The sequence below is a fragment of the Pleurodeles waltl genome, chromosome 6, assembly GCF_031143425.1.
Source record: "Pleurodeles waltl isolate 20211129_DDA chromosome 6, aPleWal1.hap1.20221129, whole genome shotgun sequence".
Lineage (NCBI taxonomy): Eukaryota > Metazoa > Chordata > Amphibia > Caudata > Salamandridae > Pleurodeles > Pleurodeles waltl.
This window is the reverse complement of record NC_090445.1, coordinates 761,684,018-761,705,892: the sequence shown is the minus strand read 5'-3', so window position 1 is coordinate 761,705,892 and position 21,875 is coordinate 761,684,018. Positions and strand designations below refer to the sequence as shown.

The following is a 21,875-nucleotide window of genomic DNA, read 5'->3' as shown; positions in this document are numbered from 1 at the left end:
TCTGGGATGACTCAAAACCACCAAAAAGCCATCTCTCCCGCACTTTGCAGACCGCTCCGTCATCATCGCAGTATTAGCGTGGAGCAGGACCCACGGGCATAAATAAGGCCTATTGTAATGGTGGCAACCAGTTGCCCTTCGTAATTCTGTAAATGTTATTTATCATCAGTCCTCTAGACATATATGATTGTTGGATGTGTTTTTTGAGTCTGAGTTGTAGAGGTTGCAGATTATCTTGTTTCACAAGATCAAATTGCTGTCCTCTTCCCGGTGGGTTGTGTTTATTTGTGTTGTACGAGGGCATCCCTTGGCTACTATGCGACTCTGCTGCTGTGTTGTGAAATTACAGAGCTTAAAATCGGGGTGTAGGAATAAAGAGCCCAGCTACTTCACCCCCGGGTTTAAATCCCAACAACATGTGATCCAAGGCGATAAAGTAGATCATCAAATCTCCCTATGACACTTTGAGGGGGAGACAATTAAATATAAATAAGGAATGAAAGGGTTATTGATTAAAGAGCACTTCATAAATGACCTTGCATATTTTTGTTATTAGATTTGGAAACATAAGGGACCAATTATTCCTAAAGTCCAAGCAAATGTATTTCTGACTGAAAGAAAGAGGAAATAGAACGATGGATAGATGATGAGGGTTGCCTCAACACACGTGTTGTGAAATTGTGCCTGGATTGTCTGCTATTTTCTGTTGCATTTCTGAGCACTAATACTTAAGAGAAGTGTGCTCGGGTGTTGGGGAGCATCAACCTGTGCTATAAATGGCTTTGGTGCCGTATTGCACACAGGGGCATAGCGTGGTCAGTAAAGTTGGGGTGAGCTTTAGATTTCCCGGCAATCATTCTGGCATATAATGTTAAAAACACATTATACAACTAGCAGAGCGCAGGAGAGGTGCTTAAGGGGCAGTGGAAAGGGAGAGGAATGCAGATTGGTAGAAGTACTAAGTGAGAGAAACACAATCATTTGATCAGTAGTCAACATTTTTTTAGGACTTTCAAAACAGAGACAAGTGAGTGTGTGTTTTTATCAATGTGGGCATGTAAAAATCCAAAACCTCACCATACCTGACTGAAAGCACCTGTACCTGACTATTCATCAGAAAATACATTTATTAGGTAGGTGTAACACCCCAAACACCCCCACCCCCGAAGCTACACCCCTGATTGCACAATGAAGCTTTTCAAAGGTCTGTGTAACATGTTTGTCTATGTAAAAGATGGCTGACAAGGCAGTCAGTTGTAATGTTAGGATGCATTGATTTGCCCAGTACATGCATTTGGTGTATATTTCAAAGTCATAAGCTGCCATCTGTCAGACTTGCTTAGCCATCAGTTATGGGCATGGTACAAATGAATCTATAACAGTCCAAACATGGCATCTCTCTGGTTAGGGTAATAGTGCATTTTGATTATCCTGTCTTAAGGGTTTGATTGAAAGGGAGGAATGCAGAGGAGAACAGGGAAGATGCATGAGTAGTTGCAGAAAATAATATAGTTGAGCAGAAAAGTAAACTTCTGGAGGCGATGGGTAACAGTGAAGAGGAATGAGGGTCTGACTAAGTTAGAAATCATGGTACCCTGTTTTAGGGATACCAGAGCAGACTACATCCCCTCAACACAGTGTCAAAGAAGGCCATGGGAAGCAGGAGGTTGTATCCTCATCCTGTTATTACAGTGCTGGAGCGAGGCCTCTTATGAATGCCTCCCTTAGTAGATGCATCTACTTGGGAGCCAATTGCTGAAGAAGGAGTAGGAAGAACACGATGTTGTGAAAGAACTACTTATTCCCCCGGTGCTGAGGGTTCTGCTAACAAAACAGTATCCGGGTTTGTGTCATGCAGCGGGTTAAGAGAATGAACCCAGCACGTACCTAGCTTAGTGTGTCAGGAGCAGCGCTTTATATGCTGTAGTTCTTGTCCTAGTTTGCCTAGCTGGCTGCCTGGGTAATGTCAGTGTGTTTTTTTTCAGTCGTTGGTCCGGCGATACTGTTGCTACACGTGGTGCACGTACGTTTCAGGCATCACTTAAGAACATACAATTTGCGTTTGCCGATTGGACTTTCGTAAGGTGCCATCTGAGGCTGAGGGACATGCTGGTTTTTCATGTAAGTTACAGATAAGCAATCGGGGCTAGTTGAAGACAAACCTTAAGTCATTGGCTATTATATAGACATTTTGATCGTAAGTTAGGATCATGTAAGCTTTATATGCTTAAGTGTTGTTTAAGGCCGAACTGCTGCCTAGGTTCTGCTTTATTTATTTCACGACCGATTGAGATGAACTAAGATATTTCATTAAATGTACTTCTCAAAATTCTTTGTGGTGATCAGGACGATTACTTAAGTTCTGATGTATTCTTTTCACGACCGATTGAGACAAAGTAAGATATTTCTTTAAATGTATTTCTCAAAACTCTTTCTTGTGGTCTTTTTCAAGTTCAATTAAGAAACTCTTAGTGGACATTGTAATGTTGCAGTTTTTGATTTCAGCAAGACAGGAGAACATGTGTATAACCTTTTAAGGATCTTATAAACCATATAAATAAGTAATGAGGCTTGGTAGGAATTTTGACTCGAAATGGGTTAGAATACAAGGGTACCTTTTCTTTAAATATTAGTTTCTTCTTTAAACATGGTCCTCCCTTTTTTGGCTTGGGTTTTATCAGTTCAGGAATTTTGGTTGACGTAGGCTTTGCTGTTTGTTTTTTGTAGAGAGTCTAGCCAGAAAACTTATCAACGTTCTTCAACTCATATCCAATTTACATCTCACTCTATTAAGTAGTATGCCTTCTCAGTCAGGAGTATGGACGTCTCATCGAATTTACAATTAGTGATTTGGGATGCAATTTTTCGCTTGTTCCTCAAAGCCAAAACGACTTTATTATTATTATTATTATGGCGGCCTTTGATTTTAAAACTTCGTAACTTGGAGGTTAGTTTTTATACACATTAAATAAAGATTATCTGGGGGCTTTTCGACAGGGGGACATATACTTATCTTCTTGTGGTGTCGATTTAGCTGTTCTAAATAGTCATCTTGGAGGAGGATTTTATCAAGGCTGAACTCTCGACTTGATCAAGAACATCAATACAGATTAGATCTTTCACGTTTTATCAACATAAATCGTAATTTATTTCAAGAATTATGTATCACTTCAAACTAATGTGTTGTTAAAGTAGATCTCTTGTTGATTGATATAATGCTAGTCTAGCTGTTAAGTCAATTACAAATGGTGTCCTTTGACTCAATTTTCATGTATATTTAATTGACAGTAAAATTATTACACTTTATATGCTCCTGACCTTTGTTTATTCACATATGTTTAACCAGAGTGCTCCTCTACTTTGTTTGTGTTATTAATCTTAGCAGAATTTATTCTGGTTAGATTATTCACATCAGGGCAACAAGTGTGCTGTAGCGTATGATCACCATCATTTTGAGACTTCTGGGATGTGCATTATCTAGACCATTGTTGCCTTTTGTAAAGTAGTTAATATCGGTGTGGTCCTAGCCTGGCAAGTGATTTAGCTTGCGTCTTGAACATGTGGAAGGAGCAGGGCACATAACTCTCCCCATTTGCCATTGGATTTCTGGGAGAACTGCACTAAGACAGATGTACAGGATATAGGACATGTCTACCAGCTTTCTTCAGGACTAATATTGTAGGAATTGTTTAGGACAGTGGGTCTTTGAAGACGTGAGAAAACAAACAGGACAGATGGGAAAGGGGGCCGTTTAAAGGAAGGTTGGTAAATTGGGCTATGCATTGTTTCATTGTCCTCATGAATTGCACTAGAAAGGTCTGAGGGGAGACCCTTGCATGTTCTCAGAAGATAGCACTGGTACTTGAAGTTTGCCGGCATGTGAGGCTAATGTGTACATTTCTGGCTTGTGTAGGCAGGTGCGACTGGTGGGGGAAGACAGAGGAATAACACAGTGCTAATGGACAGTATAGATACGTCACTCAGATGCTAAATGGTTGGCTTACAGCAACATTTCAACACCAGATAAGTAGCCTTTTCATAAAATAGAGCGATTTCAGGACCTAATGGAGTTTCTTCAAAGCTTGATGGCCTGCAGCATTTCAGATGCGGGAGTAGACATTTAGGGAATTAAAGAGATGCATGCACTGTTGACATCATGTGATAATTATGCAGAAGTGAGTAGGAACTGCTTTACATATTTTATGTGAAAGGCAATTGGGATTTTGGACATCTTTAAACTATTTAATTTTGGTGTTTTTACTTTGGTGCTTCTATGCAAAATCTATTTGAGTTAAGAAAAAGTATGCAGCAAGAAGTTAATGGCTCAACCATATACCCTTCCGCTCTTGAAAGATAGCTCTGCTTTGACCATTGCCATAAGCAATGCGGATTGATCCAGTCATATTCAAATGCAGCTATGTATTGAGGTCACAGTGGCAGGCACGTTGTAGAAGGAGGCAAAGATGTCTAAAATATATATATATATGTATAGTGGGCATCAGTAGATGAGGCACTGCTGCAGGATTAGGTTAGACGCCTTGGGTTAGCCAACGGGAGAAAATGGGTACACCTGTGTAAATGGAGGAGTCTGAATATGTGCACAAGTCTACCAAGTCCCCTCTACCGGGCTCCTGTTGCTTCATCTAGTGCTTTTGCTCACCATACCAAGTGGTCCTTCCAGCCAGACGAATGCATGTGCTCTTACAGAGGAAGAAGGAAGGAAGGAAGGATTGATCAGCATCAAGAAGAATCATTTTCTGCAGAGAGAGCTGTGATGGAAGCTCCCCTGCTGAATTGTCCATCCCCTTCAGACCTGTGTATGCAGAAATGAGCCTGACTCCTGATTGAGTTGAGCAGGTTGCTTTCCCATCTGTATTCTTCTACTACTCGCATCCTTCCTGCATCTCCAGCTGGTGTGTAGCTCCTTCACCTAGGGTGGAAATACAGATCCTGGACCGCCGTTTAGTGGGCCGCTATTCCTCCCTTGGACAATGCAATTTCCCAGCTGGTGCACTGCTTCTGACCCCAACCCCCTACCCAAAATTTTGATGCCCCACTCCTGCCCACCACCCTAACCCCACAGTCTGGTACTCTGTTCCCCCATCCCAACTCCACAGTCAAGTGCCCCTGACCCCCCACCCCTCAACCGTCACAATCAGGTGCTCTGCTCCTGCTACCTTAGCCGGCACATACTTCAATGTCCCCAGCTGAGCTCACACTACAGTACTACTTCTACTGGCTTTCTGTAGTGCGCCACCATCCAATCACATTGGTCTTTACCCTGTGTAACCAACCCTGAGGCAGTGACAGCAGTGAAGATGACATCCGACCCGGCACAGCATGACATCATTCTTCTTGATGGGCAGAGGCCAGCAGAGCAAAATAGCTTCAGGCGTTCTACGCCGCGACAGCAGGAACTAGTGTGACAGCAGCATCCAATAGCAGCTGGAGGTATCTGCAGTGACAGCAGCCAGATTTGCAGAGAATGGTCACAGTAAGGTCTACAGGCAGTGAGTGTAGGAATAGTGACACCATGGGCTCAGAATGGCCACAGAAGGATGTTCAGGATATGACAGAGGCATCGCTTATTACGGTGTGATTGACAATACAGGGGATGAAAGGGAGGAGGACTTGCAGGGGATGCCTCAAGTGAAAGTGGCAGCAGTACTCACGCACTCACTTGCTTATCCACTTACCCATCCACCCGCAAACGCTCACAGATGAGTAAGCGCCTACCGCAGAGGTCTATGTGTACCTATGTGCACCTATGTGCCTGAACTGTAAATGCTCTGTGAGGGGTGAAAGCTAGCACAAGTATCGCTGCTGCTATGCTGTTCCTGTTCCGCGAAGGAGGGAAGCGTGTGTTGCTGCTGTCCTGTTACACCTGTCCTCTCTTTAGGAAGCTTGCACTGACTGGGCCTGAGCTGTACTGTCAGGGCTAGATGCTTGTGGTGCTGCTGCTGTGCTGTGAGGCAGGGAAGCTCGCATTGCTGCTACCTATATTGTTGTGTGTGTGTGTGTGTGTGTGTGTGTGTGTGTGGGGGGGGGGGGGGTATGTGTGTGTGCACGTGCGAGAGTCTTGTACCGATTCTAATGGCCCCCTAATTATTATTTCACCCAGGGAAACTTGCTCCGCTGATGCATGTATTGGACCTGCATTGTGTGTTGATGAAGCTTAATAAATATATTTTCATTGTATAAAAACCACAGCGATTGGCATCAGTAAAGCTTTTTGATTAAGAAGCAAGTTGTGGTCTAGTCAGTGAGTAACTTGTTCATTGCAGAACTGAGTAAAAAATCCGGCTTCCCAAGTTGCCCAAACTTTGTGTTTATGAAAAACTTCTCACTGCCGTTTGAGTTCTGCTTTATATACCGATAGATTGGGAGCATTTAGAAGCACAACAGTCCAAAGTATCAAGCGTTATATAGAATTGGATTTACGTTTATAGGGTCACTTCGTGTATCTTTTTCCACGCTTTGCTGTAGCACTTTCAGTTCTAATAAGTGTTTTTAATTTGAGCCTATCAGTCAGTGCAAGCTGTCTTGTTGCAAAGGCCTGTTATGGGTTTACCAAGAACTTACAGGGGCTTTCAGTCCATCCATGAGCTGGCTTCATTGACACTCATTTGTTTTTTATATCAATGGCTTTTTTGTCCAAGCTTGTCCAGCTCGAGTTTGCCCCTTCACGGATCATAGTCTCATCCTCATCTCTCTGATAGGCCGGTTTCTATCATTTCACTGCTCACTTTTAGAGAAGTACTTTTACCTTTTTCTTTTTTTGCTTAGTCACTCCATGAGACTGCATATTTTCCAGCTCTATCTCTCTCGTATGCTTCACCCCATGGCAAATACTTGTCCTGCACTCTGTTTTGTTGACAACCCACCCACCCCGCATGCTTCTCCACAGTTTCACTCCCTGCTTTCTACACGCTGTGTTGCTTTCTTTCCCATCTGCTTTTCCCCCAGACTCTTGTGTTGCTCTTCTTTGTGTTCTGATTTTGCCTTTCATCCCCTCTCCTTCATTGCACACCATATTTTTTTAATATTTGTTTTTTGGGGTGGGGGCCATGAGAGGAAGCGATAGCAACTTGCTGTCAGCCCCTTCACCTCAAAAGGTACTTTTGTAAAAATTATGTCTTTATTTTTTTTAATTTACTGACCCATTGCAATTCTGTAAATAAAAAGAATGGTAATTGCATAATTTTGTGAGCATGTGTAACAATATTTGCACGTCGTTACAGATGTGCGCGCATACAAAGTGACATGACTACTGCGGCCATTTCATCGATATGCGTGTGTGTGTGTGTGTGTGTGTGTATATATATATATATATATATATATATATATATATATATATATATATATATCCAAGAAAGAAGTGACTCAAACAGATGATCTCATTAAAGAACAAAAATATATTTCTACTACAACGTTTCAGCTTCCGCCTTCCTCAGGTAGTACAAGATGGTTTGCTCAGTGGAAGGCGGAAGCTGAAACGTTGTAGTAGAAATATATTTTTGTTCTTTAATGAGATCATCTGTTTGAGTCACTTCTTTCTTGGATATTACATTTTCTTGTGGCTCTTTGTATCCTTTGGGATCCAGATTTTTGCCCTGGCTGGCTGTTGTTTTCTTATATATATATATATATATATATATATATATAATCTCCCTGCCGTATGTATACCATTGTTAAAAGGCATTGGCAAACCCATAAGGTTTAAATGGCGAGATTTATTACCAGTGCTTGTAATATACCTTTTGCTGCAATTGTGTGTGAGTTTGTCGAACAGCAACTGTCTTCCTAATAACCCACCTTTATGTTCAACAGTGTGTTGGCTTGAAAGGGTAAATGGTCAAGTGAGCCTTACATGGACGTGACTGTGATTTGTAGGCCACAAACAGATGTCAGTATTGAGTGCTTAATTCCCTGAGTTAGCTCTCTTTCACTCATCCTGTACAATGGCTGAGATCATCAGATCTGTTCTACAACAGGCAGAAGAATTTAAATGATTTAATATTTCATGATCGCTGAAGCAAAAAACTGCCTCTTCCCAGTATAATCTTGCATAACCAATGCTTCTGCCAGTGCCTTAATTTTGGAGATAAATCGTTCCCCACCAGACTGTTTCTTAATGTTCTTCATGTGACATAGTTATTCCTCTTTTCTTTATTCTACAGCCTAACGAGCGTTCTGCTTATGAGGTTGGTAGTTTCTTCAAACATGTATAACAAGGGCAGCTTAAACCCAGCTCCTCTGGCCCAAACCCTGCAGTTCTTTGCCCTGTGAGCTCCTGGTACCCTGGGTGACTAGTTAAAGTACATCTTCATTATGACTGCTGCGGGCTACTTGATGCCTTGCCTGCTGATTTCCACTGCTCCAGCAGATCGATAAGACCCCTAAGGCCGTAGCTTCCCATGCAGAGCGCACCTGCTCCTGGGCCTGCGGGGGCTGCTACAAAGAGCGCTTGCTGTGTCTTCGCCTTAGCAGGTGTTTTGTTGCCGGTCTGGCGGAACTCCCCTGATCTCACTGGTCTTTCCTAGCCAAGAAGTCAGAAACCAGCACATTTTGATTCGGCTTTCCGTTATTTCCAACATATTGCCTTGTACCTGGGCTACTTGATTCGTCACCAGTTTTAAAAGAGATACCGCCTGACGAAGCCAAGCTCGCCTCTTCCTCCAGTTACATGGTAGTGGATACCGGGAAGAAAGAAAAGTAGAGTTTTAAGAAGTATTTTTCCTCAAAGACACCCCTTTCAATCGTCTCTCATAAGGTGGACCCTGCACAAACCCAGGGCACAGATTTTAAGAGATTTGGACATCTTACACCGTGTGTGTACTACTCGTGGGACTTTGTTCCCTTTTTGCCATCTGCGCCAAGGTTCATTGGCCTTGCCCTGCAAGCAACGCCCAAAGTGGGCATTGTTGTATCTGTGGAGCTCTGAACCTATGTCACCTAAGTATTTATCGTACTACCAGGGTCTTACACAATGCATCCAGGCCTATGTTCTCTGCGTGGTACTGACTTTAGCAGAGTTAATGGTGAGTGGATCAGGCAGACGGTGTTGTTAGGGTGAACAGACGACTCCATGATAACAAAGTAATGAAATGCCGAATTAATGTTCTTAAGGGGGCTTGTAAAAATGTCTTTGTGATGCTCGAATGACGCTGCATGCCTTTTCATCTAAATCCTTTCATCACAATAATGTACTTCACATTGTCTGATTGGTGTTGGTGCACCGGTGAACTGTGACTCAGTTCCCACTCAAGCGCCTGGAGATGAAGGGCCTTATCTTTTCCACCCGACACAGCCTTTTTCAGACTTTCAAGGTTAACGAATGCTTTTGACCCATGGTGGATGTTCTTTTTTACTAAAAAGTAAGTTGGCGAAGAGGAGATGCTGCACTATGAGAGAGCAGACTTGTGACCCATCCCTGGACAAAAAAAGTCCCTTCTCTGCACCCTCTTATTAGGACTACTCCACACTTGTATACAGGGGTAGGCTTTTCTTCCCATATCAGCACAGAACCCAGGTCCCCAAAGACGCATGGGTTCTTTAAGTGTTGAAAATGGCTGCCCTGGCCACCACTGTGCAGACCACCTCTACCCCAGTCAGCATCCTAGCACTTCTGCAGGAGTTAGAGATGATCAAGCTCGTCTCACCTATGGAAAGGGGTGGGGATAGTATTCCCACTGAAACGCTCCATTTTATGTTGCTTTTATATGATCTCCAACAGTTCCACCACTTGCATAAGTTCAAAATGTTGACTTGGGCTCAGGTACTGGCAGCTGTGCAGAACACCGATTTGAAGCACTCATGGGGCCTTCAGGATGCCTACTTCTAAGTGCCTATCCGTATGGAGCAGAGGACGTACCTTGGATCATGATTGGGAAACCAAACTACCACAAAGAACATTACATGTAGTCTCAGTACTGCCTTTCTGGTCCTTGCAAAGGCGTTGTCCACGGTGGAGACCTTCCTGTGTACACAAAAAGTTATTTGTTCCCCGAAATAAGACAATTGTTCATCCGGACTTCATGCAGAATTTACATAGTCCCTACAACTGTACACCCTATTCAGGCTTGGATTGTTGATGAACTACCCCAGATTTGTTTTTGAACAGCTCCCAAAAGATTCTGTTTGTAGGAGTGATTTTTTTACTCCAGTTAGATGAAGGCTTTCCCCCCACCAGAGAGGGTGACTGCCATCAACCAGACTTTCGTCCAATTCTGGGCTAATGAGAAAGTGACAGCCTTGGTGTTCCAACAGATTCTGAAACTCCCATTGTACTGCCTTCAGGTGTTGGTTTCTGCACTGCTATCTTGCAAACACTTTGATCAGCTGGAATACAAGTCAAAACTCATCCTGTTCTTCCAATCCTTTGTTCTGATCATGGAGTGGTTGGGTTACTTTAACAATATTTTGGGAGAATAACAATTTAGACAACCCTGGTCACAGCTCACATTTACTACTAATACCACTGCTCTCTTCTAATCAGAAAACAATGGGACTAAACAAGAGAATTTCTTTATGCTCTTCCCTCAGACTACTTTGCTTCTTCGGGTTCTTCTGAAAATCAGGGAGAGTCATAGGTTTGTAGTGATCTTGGTGGTTTCAGCCTGGCCCACCTCTTCCACCTCCTGTTTTGCCCCACACAGTAAAGCTTTGAAGGCTTATATCCATGAAGTAAGAGAAAGTACATCACTCTTCCTACCATGGTTGAGCTTGAGCACCTGGTTCCCATAAATATCAACATCTGGTGGGTGCCAGCAGTCAGGGCTTTGACACCGGGGACTCACAAGGTTGATGCACAGTAAGCATGTATGAGACAAATGTTTGAGCCAGTGGCATCATGTGACCTTAAATTCCTTTCATGGACCATAGTTTTCGTGGGTGTTATAGCATTGACCAGGTGCACAAGCCAGTTCCATGACCATTGTGCCTCAGAAACCTTCATGAAATTTCATATGCAACGTGCTACACCCACTGTACACAAGGGCATAGTTTAGCTAACCTCTGTCCAAATCGACGTGCTTCCTCCGTTGCTGAGACTTTGTTTAAATCTGTCTATAAGTTGAAACAAGGACCGTCTTTCATCAGACTCTACCCCTTTGTGAGGTTTAGGGCACTGATGTCAGCCGAGTGGCTGCTAAGGCCTTTATTACTAGACAGACAACATCTTGCATCACCTATTGTTACAGACTGCATGAGTCCAACTTCCATCCAGTGTCAGGGAACACTTCATCAGGGCTAAGGCAGCATGTCCACGCATGTGCTTGCTAGAGACATATTTCTGGCATATTTGTGAGCTCCCCCACAAACTTTCTGCTGACACTATGATTTTGATGCTCTCCTCTACATGAACAGGAAGTTAGGTGAACTCTGTTTACATACATGTAAGCTGTCCAATGCCACCTTTCTCCTTCACTATCTCTCTTTCCCTTTGCCGTCTTCTTTATCCACAGGATGAGAATGAAGCAGCTAGGAGACTTTGTTACCTTTACTGCTTAGGCTCTTTCCCATTATCGATTATCCTCCTACGACCCCTCTGCCAGTGGCTGTCAAATGCAAACTGCTTGGCGTTGGTGGCGGCCTGCATATATGCAGAGGTGGGGTCAGTTTGCGCATGACGTACGGTGCTGCACATAGACATCTGTTTTAAAGCGGCAAAGTAGTTTCCAACTTTGCCACTAGGTGGCAGGGATACCCACAGGTTGGTAATGGGAACAGCCTACAGACTAATAGTAACAGAGTTTCGATAAAGGAACCTCTATGCAGGGGTGGGGTCAGTTTGTGCATGACGTATAGTGCTGCACATAGACATCTATTTTAAACCTGTAAAGTAGTTTCCAGCTTTGCCACTAGGTGTCAGAGATTCCCACGGGTTGGTAGTGGGAACAGCCTACAGACTAATAGTAACAGAGTTTCGATAAAGGAACCTTTAACCTTTTCATGCACTGAAGAAGAGCTGCAGAAATGTAGTGAAGACCAGTCACTGCTAGCTGCGCGGTGAAGGGGCGGCGTGCGGCACTGCAACAAAATAAACATTCAATTTAAAAATAAATAAAAACGACCTGCCTTTCTGCTACACCTCTTTCCTGGTCACTGGAGAATAGGCTCCCAGCCTGCCCTGCAGCCAATCTTAATGCTACATGAAAGCAGCGTTCAGATTGGATGGAGCACCCTAGCTGGGTGCTCCCAGGCAAATTGGGTTCATGTGCTACTCTCTCCAGCCCGGCAGCACAGTGCCGGGTTGGAGAGAGCACAGTGTGCATGTGTGTTTGGCCAGCCTGAAACAGCTGGCCAAGCACATATATGCGCAATGAGGAGGAGTGCCTTTGTCCCTGTCATTCTCCATGGCCCTGCCCCTTTAACAATAAAACAATAATAAACATAGTTTATTATCGTTTTATTGTTAAAGGCTTGCAGCGGCTTCTGCTCGTGGGGCAGGGGGGGATGGAGGGGCAGCGCTCCTCCACCATAGCGGAGGAGCCGCCACTGGTGAGGACTGTACTTAATGTAAGCTGTTTTACATAGAATGTATCAATGAAATAATTTAAATTATTGAAAATGAGTCTGTGGATAGGGAGCGGAGGAGGCACAAAGTGTGGAACTGCATAGGTCGGTGTCCCATGGAGGAGGAAACGTTGAGCAAGAGTCAAGTTGACCAGATGGCCATCCACTTCGAATTGCAGGTGTCTGATTAAAGATAGGGAATAAACGTTGAGAAAGAGAAGAAGATTCATGAGTCATTGGCGTAGAAGTGGTATTGTAAACCTAAAGTGGAAGGGGGGGAATGTTGCCAAGAGAATTGGTGTAGAGTAGGAATAGGAGAGGACCTAGAACTTCTCCATGGGGAACATGCTGTGGAATAGGTGTTGGTTGGGATCGATGGGAGTTCCCTCCACTGAGAATAAGTGTCAGATAGGTGGGAGGAAGACCACTGAAGTGTTGTGTCAAAGACACCAGTGGTTTGAGGGGACACTATAGTGCAGGGTGATCAACAGTATCACATCTGCAGATAGGTCAAGTAGAACAAGGCTGGGTGATTGCGGTGAACAGAGGTGATGAATTTGATGCCATGGGAGAGGTTGTATTCCTATGAATGAAGGTCACAAAAGCCAGATTGGAAAGGCTTCATAAAATCATTGGACAGGAGATATGTAGTAAGTCAGAGAATAGGAGTGTTAATGTCTTAAAGCAAAAAATGAGGAGTGATACTAGATGATAGATGGATTGAAGTGTCAGCTGTATTTTTGTTGGTTTTTATTAGAGTTAAAATAACAGCTGATTTGAAACACTGTTGATATGTTCCATTTATGAAAGAGTGTTTGGAAAGTGATGTTAGACAGGGACGTGCTTTGGAGGAAAGAGCTAAGGGTTTAATAGTTTGAGGACTTTGAGGGATGGATGGGTATGCAAGATGAGTTAACAATTTTAATCAGGGATATTTTCCATAGGTTGTGTAGGAGGGATGTGTCCGAGAACAGTGGAGTGAGCAAGGCGCATTGAGTGAGATAAAAAAAACTCTGTGTCTTTAAAAGGGGCATGACCAAAGAGGAATGACCAAGAGTTGTTTACAAGGAATGTGGCCAATGTAATTAAGGGCATAGCCTAAATCAAGTGAATTTAGAAACCGGTGTCTCACAAATTGTGAAAGTCGGTATGCTGCCTGAGACACTGGAAGTTGCAAACAAACCACAACCGAAGCCAACAAACAAACACAAGGCTGAAAGAATATCCTTCCAAAGTTAGAGGGAGAAAAGGACTCTTATCCCATTTCCTTTTGAGGGTCGGTAAATTAAGGGGCTAAAGATAAAGCCTGAGAGAGACCAGTTTCTGTCTCCTCTTTTTTTATTTCCTTTTTTTTATTACTATTGCTGGTGAGACCTGGCTGGAACCGTCGCAATTAAAACCTTGGGAGTAATGTTGGTGGGATGAAAAAGTAGCAGATAGATTGGCAAAGATGAAAACTAATGGACTGCCTGAGAATAAAGGAAGACTGTTGCCCATTGGGTCGCTGATGAATGGATACTGAGGGTGGCCAGTGTAAGCCTGTAGGCAGTGGTGTGTGGAGGATAGTGCAACCTTCTGGGCTGCTGGTAGTGGGAGGTGATGAAGCACAATTGAGGCCTTTGAAGCGATTATTTGTAGGGCTGGAAAGACAAGTATAAGCTTTTGGGTTCACTTTCTAATAGAAGATTAGGTGAGAAAGATTAAGTATATTGACCTCGTTTTAAGCTGCCAAATACAATATTGACCACTGTTCAGGCCGCGTATTGTAAGCTTATCGGTCTGAGTTAGCTGGTGGCGGAACGGGACTAAGACTAATATCTGGTAATCATTCCAGGACTTGAGGTAGACCATGTAGGCCTGTGAACAAATGATGGCTAGACCTCCAAGAAAAAAGTGTGAACCTTTGGGATGCATATAAACTATGTGCTTGAGGAAAATATACGCCATCAACTAGGAAGAAACTGGTCTCCAGTCACTCTAAAATAAAAAGTGGAGACTGCACTGTGTATCTGGACATAAATACAGAAACAATGTGTTTTAATATGTTGTATTTCAGTAATTGGATGACTTTTTTTCTGTCCTGCTACAAATTGCTGCTAATTCAGTGTTTATCGGGCTCTTCTTAGTCACCCTTTCTTTTTCTCTTCTTTTCTTCAGGATCATCCAGAACCGTGTCCTGATCGTCATCTTGGGGATCGTCCTCCTCTTTACCATCATACTGGCTATTTATTTTTCATTCCGGGGACACTGATCGCTCTGCGTTTCACGCGGAATCCACGAACCACACCGGCTTGTCCCGCATAATTAAGACAAAGTGGGCACATGAATCATCTCTTAGCGCTGACAGACTCCTTGTGCTCACCCCAGCCACCTCGGGTGCAAGCGGTGTGATGACATTTTGTATTATTGATGGCATGTCTGCGTGCTTCCCCCCTCCCCTTGTGTGCAATGTTTTAGAACTCTCTAGGTAGGTCCTGCAGGAGAATATTCTGTCCAGTATTGTGAACCCTCTCAGCCAACACCATTCCACCCACTGAACCCACAATGCTAATGGCGGAATTAAAATGTCTATCAAGTAATGTGAGGCTTACCCAACAATAACCTGGACCCTGAAAATGCTGCTTGCGCATGTGTTTGTGCTGTGCCGTGCTACAAAGCAGTGGGGCCTTCGTAGTGCCGAGAAGCATACATAGCCGTGCACACCTCCAGTCATCCACAAATTGTAAATCGATGCACTTGTTTCCGAAAAGCACGGGTGAAGAAGCGCTCGTTTATAACTTGCAAACTATCATTTGAAGAAAGCTGCCCTTCTGCACATTACAAGTAGTAGTTGGGTCTTTCGCTGCATGACACCGTAAAAGCCTTTTTAAAATACTGAATGTTTTGGTTCAGTGTGCTTTTGAATCCGCCCGACTAACTTCTTGGCCAAAGAATGCGTTCAAGGTACCGGGTCACAGTAGTAGAAGAGGTGTCTCCGCAAGTCAACATGCGAAGAAGTGATTCTTCCCCCAGCGTTACATTGGAGAAATTGATGTACTGATGTCTTACCCACTGCCCCACTCTCCAAGAAACATTTGTTCGATTTAGATTAAACATGGTCAAATTTTCCAGATTGTCATGGCCTGTTTGGTGTAGGTGGTTCATTGTTATTTGACATGCGTCGCCCATTTCCGTTGTCTACTTGGCAAGAAGGCTGTATAGATGTTTATCTAATCAGTGATCGTTTCATACATGTCTCTCACTCCAGTGCACACATGGTGTGGTTGTGGTGAAATGTAAGTCAGTGCCATAATATTCACATATGACGGCCAGCAGGTTATTTCATCACACTGTGCAGACTCGTACCCTGGTTTCTGCATCACCAGACCCCCTATCAGTTGATTTACTTTCTGGATGGTAATCTGGCCAGGGAGGTAAGGAATTTCACCAAGTAGCACTCTACCCTTCAGAACAAGAAGTTGATCCAGTGGCACCCATTTACTGGAACTGTTCTCTGAATAAGGTTGGGTTTCATTTGATGCACAGGACCATGAGGAAGGGAGAATAAGGTTAAACTTTTTTTATTTTTTATTTTTTTTACAGAAAATACTAAAGGGCCTGTTGACTCCTGTGCAGATATAATTCCTTAGTAATTTAATGGCAATCTACTGTTGAAAAGTACGTGGTTTAGTGAGTTGTTTCTAAAGGCCGGGAGGAATCGAATCCACGTCTATGTGAATTTTGGCATCTAGACATTACTTTACCAGTTGTCAATCATAGTCCTTTATGCTGTGGATAAGCTGGGCAATGTGCCTACACAGCCTGGGAAGAAAGACAGTCTGTTTAAAAACAATACCTGTAAGCCGAGTTCTTGCCACCACAGTACCTTGGATTTGTATTGCAGAAGGGCTGCTGCCTGTTTTGGTTGAAACTTATGGTGTGTCCCATGCCAGCTGTGAACCCAACACTTCCTTATAGCCTTTCCTCCTATTTGTTATTAACAATGTTGCTGCTTCTCTCCCTGAGGGGCAGGGCCTGTGTGTGACTACACTGAAGGACCCCGATTTTCAGTGAAAAAGATGTGCTTGCTAAGCTTTCTTCGAGTTGGGGGGAAGAGAGACATAATGCATCTGAAACATGTAATGAGTGACAAAGTAGAAATAGTTGGGGAAACGTGAATAATCGTCTCAAAGTGAATGTTCTATTTAAGAGCCAAGTGACTGAAATGAAGACGTTTAAATATACATGGCTCGCGAAAACTCCCATTCCTATTTGTAAACCAACCCTTCCTACCTGAGAAAAGTGAATGTCATTTACCTTAGGATTTGTGTAATACTTATTTATGTTAACCTCTGTTTCTCTTGCAATGACTGGGATTCAGAACGTGTACTGAATTTAAAAGTTGGGCAGAAGGAGGAACAGCGTGTTACTGTGGTGAACGTAGATCTCCCTGCGGGTGTAAGCTTTGGCTTGAAATAGCTATACACTTAATTAAAGACCACAAAGGACTTGATCCCTGTCCCCTAAAGGGTTCCACCATCACAACTAGTCATAGGCATCACATACCTACTCTTGCAAGGCAGCACCATGTCCTGACAGGGCGGTCACATTAACCAATGGCTGTGGTGGTACAGTCTAATGTGACAACATGCCTGCTACTTTCTTAGTACATATGCCTTGTCTGCTTTGGGGTCTCGGCACAACATTCCGCGGATGGCAGAGATTTCGGGTGGGATATTTGTTGTATGAAGGGAGAATGGTAATCCTACTGGCTCTCTTGTGCTCTGAGTAGCTCTGTGGTAATAGATATCTCCCTGGCATGCCATGTGACTACTGCTTGTAGGTAATGAGGATGCACAAAGACTGATGGCAGCCTCAAAGCAGCAGTCTGCATATCCGCCTTATCAGATGCATCCTCAGTGGCCCATGTACCCTCCTGGTGTCTGGATCGCACCATCACCTTATCCAAAACCATGTAGTGTGCAGTTAATAAAAACCTATTTTCTCATAATTCTGTGCTGACCTGCAAGTCTGCCGTGGGTCGGTACAAAACAGTATGCAGAAAAGTCGCAGGATTTGTGCACATTTTCATGTTGTCTTGACCCGGGTATTTCTGAATCAGTCATTATAATGTCAGCCAAATTATTAAAGAGGTAATTCTCCTCGCCTGAACTCAGGTAGGTCCATCTCCCCGGTGTGAAGGTGGATTGTAAGGATGGCATTATGGATCATACACAAGTTCTTTCCGTTAAGTCATTTGACCAGCATGGTACCTTCTGTTGTTCTCAATGAAGGCTGTCTCAAGCACTGCAGCATCATGAACAAGTTTCTTAATGCACTTCTGTAGTAATCCAATCGTTTCTAATACCCAGAATTTTCTAAAGGCATAGCATGGCTTTGCTGTTGACTACACCAGTGCGATAGTATTCTTTCCTCAAGCATCTCATAGAAAGTGGCAGTTTATTCCTGGATATATAAAATCACATAAGTAAACAGTAGAATACTCTACCAATAAGAGGAATGGGAGAGTGGAAGGGTGCAATTGACCATACCCGTGGATCGTCTAAAAAAAGTGGTCAAAGAACTCCAGAATCTCTTACTACACATTTAATGGAAATTAGAACGGTAGTTTATTTTCACTACAGGTACAGTGCAGAGGAAATCGCGCCCTAAAATTGTAGATAACAGAACTATTGTTTAGCCCTTTAGCACTAGCCACGAGGAGTCTGGACAGCGCCTCTGAATGATCACTGGAGATGCCCTGCATGACAGTGGCATTGGTCCACGGAAGCGAGTCTCTTCACCACTGCCGACGTGGGAGGTGTGTGTCTTTCAATGAGATTCCCGATCGTTTAACCCTTAGGTGTATTTTATGATATTCGTTTCCTTACTGGTGAACTGTACATTTCTGTAGAAAAACGTTTGTTAACTTGCTGTGATCATGTCTGTAACCTACGTGTTGAAAAGTAAAAAAAAGAAGAAATACATATTTCTGTCCCAAGTCAATTTGCTAGCATTGTGTTAATGTGATATAAAAATTGGCGTTTTAATTTGTTAGGAGTCACAAAATCTTTACATGTCAATAGAAACAAATCGAGTTTTTAACCCAGTATCTCTCTACACCGAAATAAATCTTTTTATTTTCACGTTGTGATGGGGCAGTTTATGAACGTTTACTTGAAAGTTGTGCTTTTCCTCACATTTTTAAACACGTTTTCCTTATCCACATCTCTAGAAATACGTGACTCTTGATTATGACGTCACTATAGCTATGTAACTGGTAGAATCAAGATTTTACTGGACACCATTGTTTTTTTCAGTTGGCTTTAAAGCGTGGGAAAAGTGGGCAATCACCCAGGCCCCCCACTTTTCAAGTGGGAAAGTAAACCTCTCTATCTCGCTCATCTCTGTCTGTTTCTATAGCTTAATTTCTCTGCCTATCTCTCTTTCTTTTTGGGCTTCAGGTGTAAGTCATTTTTAATGTATACTGAATTAACTAACAACTGTTGTTGTGTTCATTTCAGTGCCATCATGTGGCAGACTATCATTAGTGCTGGTGCCGAGTACCAGAAATCACCTGTTCAAATTAAGACAGGTTCTGTTATACACAAATTGATTACAAAATAACATTTCTGTGATTGCCTCATTGGCAACAGGGAGAAACCAAGGCTCCAATGAGTTTTCAGGGGAAATCTTCAAATGCTACTCAAGTATGTTTGCCCAACCCATGCAAGCTATATTTACAAACTCATAGGAATAAGGATATCTTCAGAAGGACCAGTGTGACACAACTATTAAGGTGTTACTGAAACATGGTTGACCTGTTTCCCAATGTGCCTTGTATAGGGTCAGATCCTTAATGTTAATGTTTGGGTTACTGGTTTACTGGGGGTCTGAGCTCTGGTCAAGAAGCAACCACAGTCCTAGTCGGGGTAATGCACAAGCAAACATAAACCTGTGGTTAACCCCCTGGTAGCTTGATATAGAGCAGCCAGGCTTGAATTAGAGGCAGTGTGTAAAGTATTTGTGCAACACTTCAAACAGTAAAACAGTGAAAACACCACACAAAAGTTCCCACACCTTGGTAGAAAAAAAGAGCAAAATTGAATATATAAAACAAGACGAAAATGACAAAAACCCAATAGGTAGTACCGGATTCATGAATTTTTAAATAATAAACTGAAAAATAGCGCTTAAAAGCATAAAGTGCCAACCCAAGGATGTGTGGTTGAGCTGAACCAGGTCAATCTCAAAAGTTCAAGTCGACTGCAATGAAGCACCAGTCCGATACTGTCCCAGATTAGTCCTGCTGAAGTTTTACCTTCTGAAGTTTGGTGGCGGGAGTCCTGTTCCCATGGAAGAAGTTTGCCGGGAACAAGTAGAGCATCACTGGCCGCTGTTGGCCGTGCTTCGTGGACGGGTCAGTTCGCGTTTGTGAAGAGTCCAAATGTTTTATGTTAAGAGCTTAATAGCCACATCAAGGGCCCCGGACCTAAGAGGCTCCTAGGGGGTCAGGAACATGTTGACCATGAATCCAGCAGTTCTGGGGAGCCTGGTATGTCCCCGAGGCTCAGATCAGGAGGCCAGCAGACTAGCCCTTTAAGTCACTCTGTGGTCCTGGGTTCAAGATGGAGCTGCAGGTCCAGATCTTCTTCCCTAGGCAAGAGGGCAGCAGGTCAACACAACAAGGCAGCAGCTCCTTCAGTGTATCAGTCCAACAGAGTAATAGTCCTTTCAGCAGCACAAAAGTCCTTCTTCCTGACAGAGTCCTTCCTTCCACAACAGGTCCAGAAATGTACTAAAGTGTTGGTGTTCGAGGTCAGTATTTTACACTGGTGCCCTGGTTATAGAAGGTGGGAGAAGCTTAAAAACAGTGGCTTTTAAGTGTAAGGAATTCCCTGCCTCCCCTGCTCTGGCACCAAGCTGGCTGGAGTGACAATGCAGGATCATTAGGCCTTTTGTGTGTGAGCAGGGCACAGCCTATTCACATTCAAGTGAGGCTGTTTCCAGCTCCTCCCTCCCATTCGGCATGGTATGGCCCATCAAGTCACACCTAAGCTCTCATTGTGTGTGGCTGTCTAGGAGGAATACACAAAGCCCAGCCTAAAACTGCACCCAGTCATGTGACCAGAGACAGGTTGCAGGCACCACATGGCTAAGGCATGAAAATGCAAACTTTCTAAAAGTGGTATTTTCAGAAATGTAATTTAAAATCCGACATCACCATAAGTTAGGATTTTAAATTAGAATTCCAGGGGAAACCACACCAAGGATGCTAGGTCTAACACTTAGGCCCATATTTATACTTTTTTAACGCCGCATTTGCACCGCTTTTTTACGCAAAAACGGCACAAACTTACAAAATACAATGGTATTTTGCAAGTTTGCACAGTTTTTGCGTTAAAAAATGACGCAAATGCGGCGCTAAAAAAGTATAAATATGGGCATTAATTTTTACAGAGGCCACGATCCAGGCAAAATATCTAGCAACAATGCACATTCTGGTTCAAAATAATCAAAGCAGCTTTATACCACACCTATCTACCTGCTCTAGTACACATCCACTGTTTAATGCTCTGTCATTTACCCAATACCTTTGTCACCCCTAGCAGTCCTTCTAGTTGACTTTAAGAAGGCTTTTACTGGCTTCATTGAGATAATTTGTTCCTTTTGCTGTCCAAACTGAACAGAAGTCCTCACCTCATCTCTTATATCTGCTAGCTTTATACAAGCTTATGGGATTGGTACGAGTGAACAGTCTTATCAGATCTATCCCTATGTGACATGGCACCAGAAAAAGTTGCCCTCTGTTGGCATTGCTTTTTGACCTAGTGATTGAACCATTGGCAATACGGCTTGACCTTGATGATGGGATCTCAGAATTTCGCTGGTCTCCCAGTGTTGATGAGAAAGTCTTTTTGTACTCCAATGACATGCTTCTCCATTTTGGCTGCCCCTAACTATTCAAACCCAGAACAGAACTGTTCTTGAATGAATGTGGAATATTCTCTGGGCTTTGAGTCGACTGGGCTATATCAAGTATCTTCCAAATCTATGGTGCCCAAAACTTTACTAACTGGGACACACACACTATTTGCTATTAATAGTGCAAATCTCCCATGCTCAAAGCTTGAAGAGGGATTTGTTCCCCTGGGACTCTGTCCTTGCTATTACCCGGATGACTAGTATTAAAATGATTACCCTGCTCTAAGCCATTTCAGATTCCCTTCTCCTTCAGTAAGCTACTTTATTCCCTATTATGACTCTTAATGTGGCAAACTGGAATCCTTAGAGCACAGTGGCTAAATGTTGCAAGTTGCCCTTTGAAGGAGGCTTGGAGATGATAGACTTAATTTCATGTTCTCAAGAAGCACACCTTT

At 43.2% G+C, this 21,875-nt stretch overlaps 1 protein-coding gene across 5 annotated transcripts in view; it reads left to right on the top strand.

Annotated features, from left to right (window-relative positions):
- The window catches only part of VTI1A (vesicle transport through interaction with t-SNAREs 1A), a 1,055,694-nt gene that overhangs the window by 976,954 nt on the left and 56,865 nt on the right, over positions 1–21,875 (top strand). For 4 of the 5 annotated variants that reach the window (XM_069239385.1, XM_069239380.1, XM_069239387.1 and 1 more), the window contains one exon: positions 14,674–18,646. The exons of the other annotated variant lie outside the window; for it this stretch is intronic. Coding sequence is in view for 2 of the 4 variants with exons in the window: in XM_069239380.1 (XP_069095481.1) it covers positions 14,674–14,767 (94 nt within the window). In the remaining 2 variants the exon portion in view is untranslated. Of the gene's footprint in view, positions 1–14,673; positions 18,647–21,875 lie in introns of those variants that run through there. 5 annotated transcript variants of the gene reach the window in all.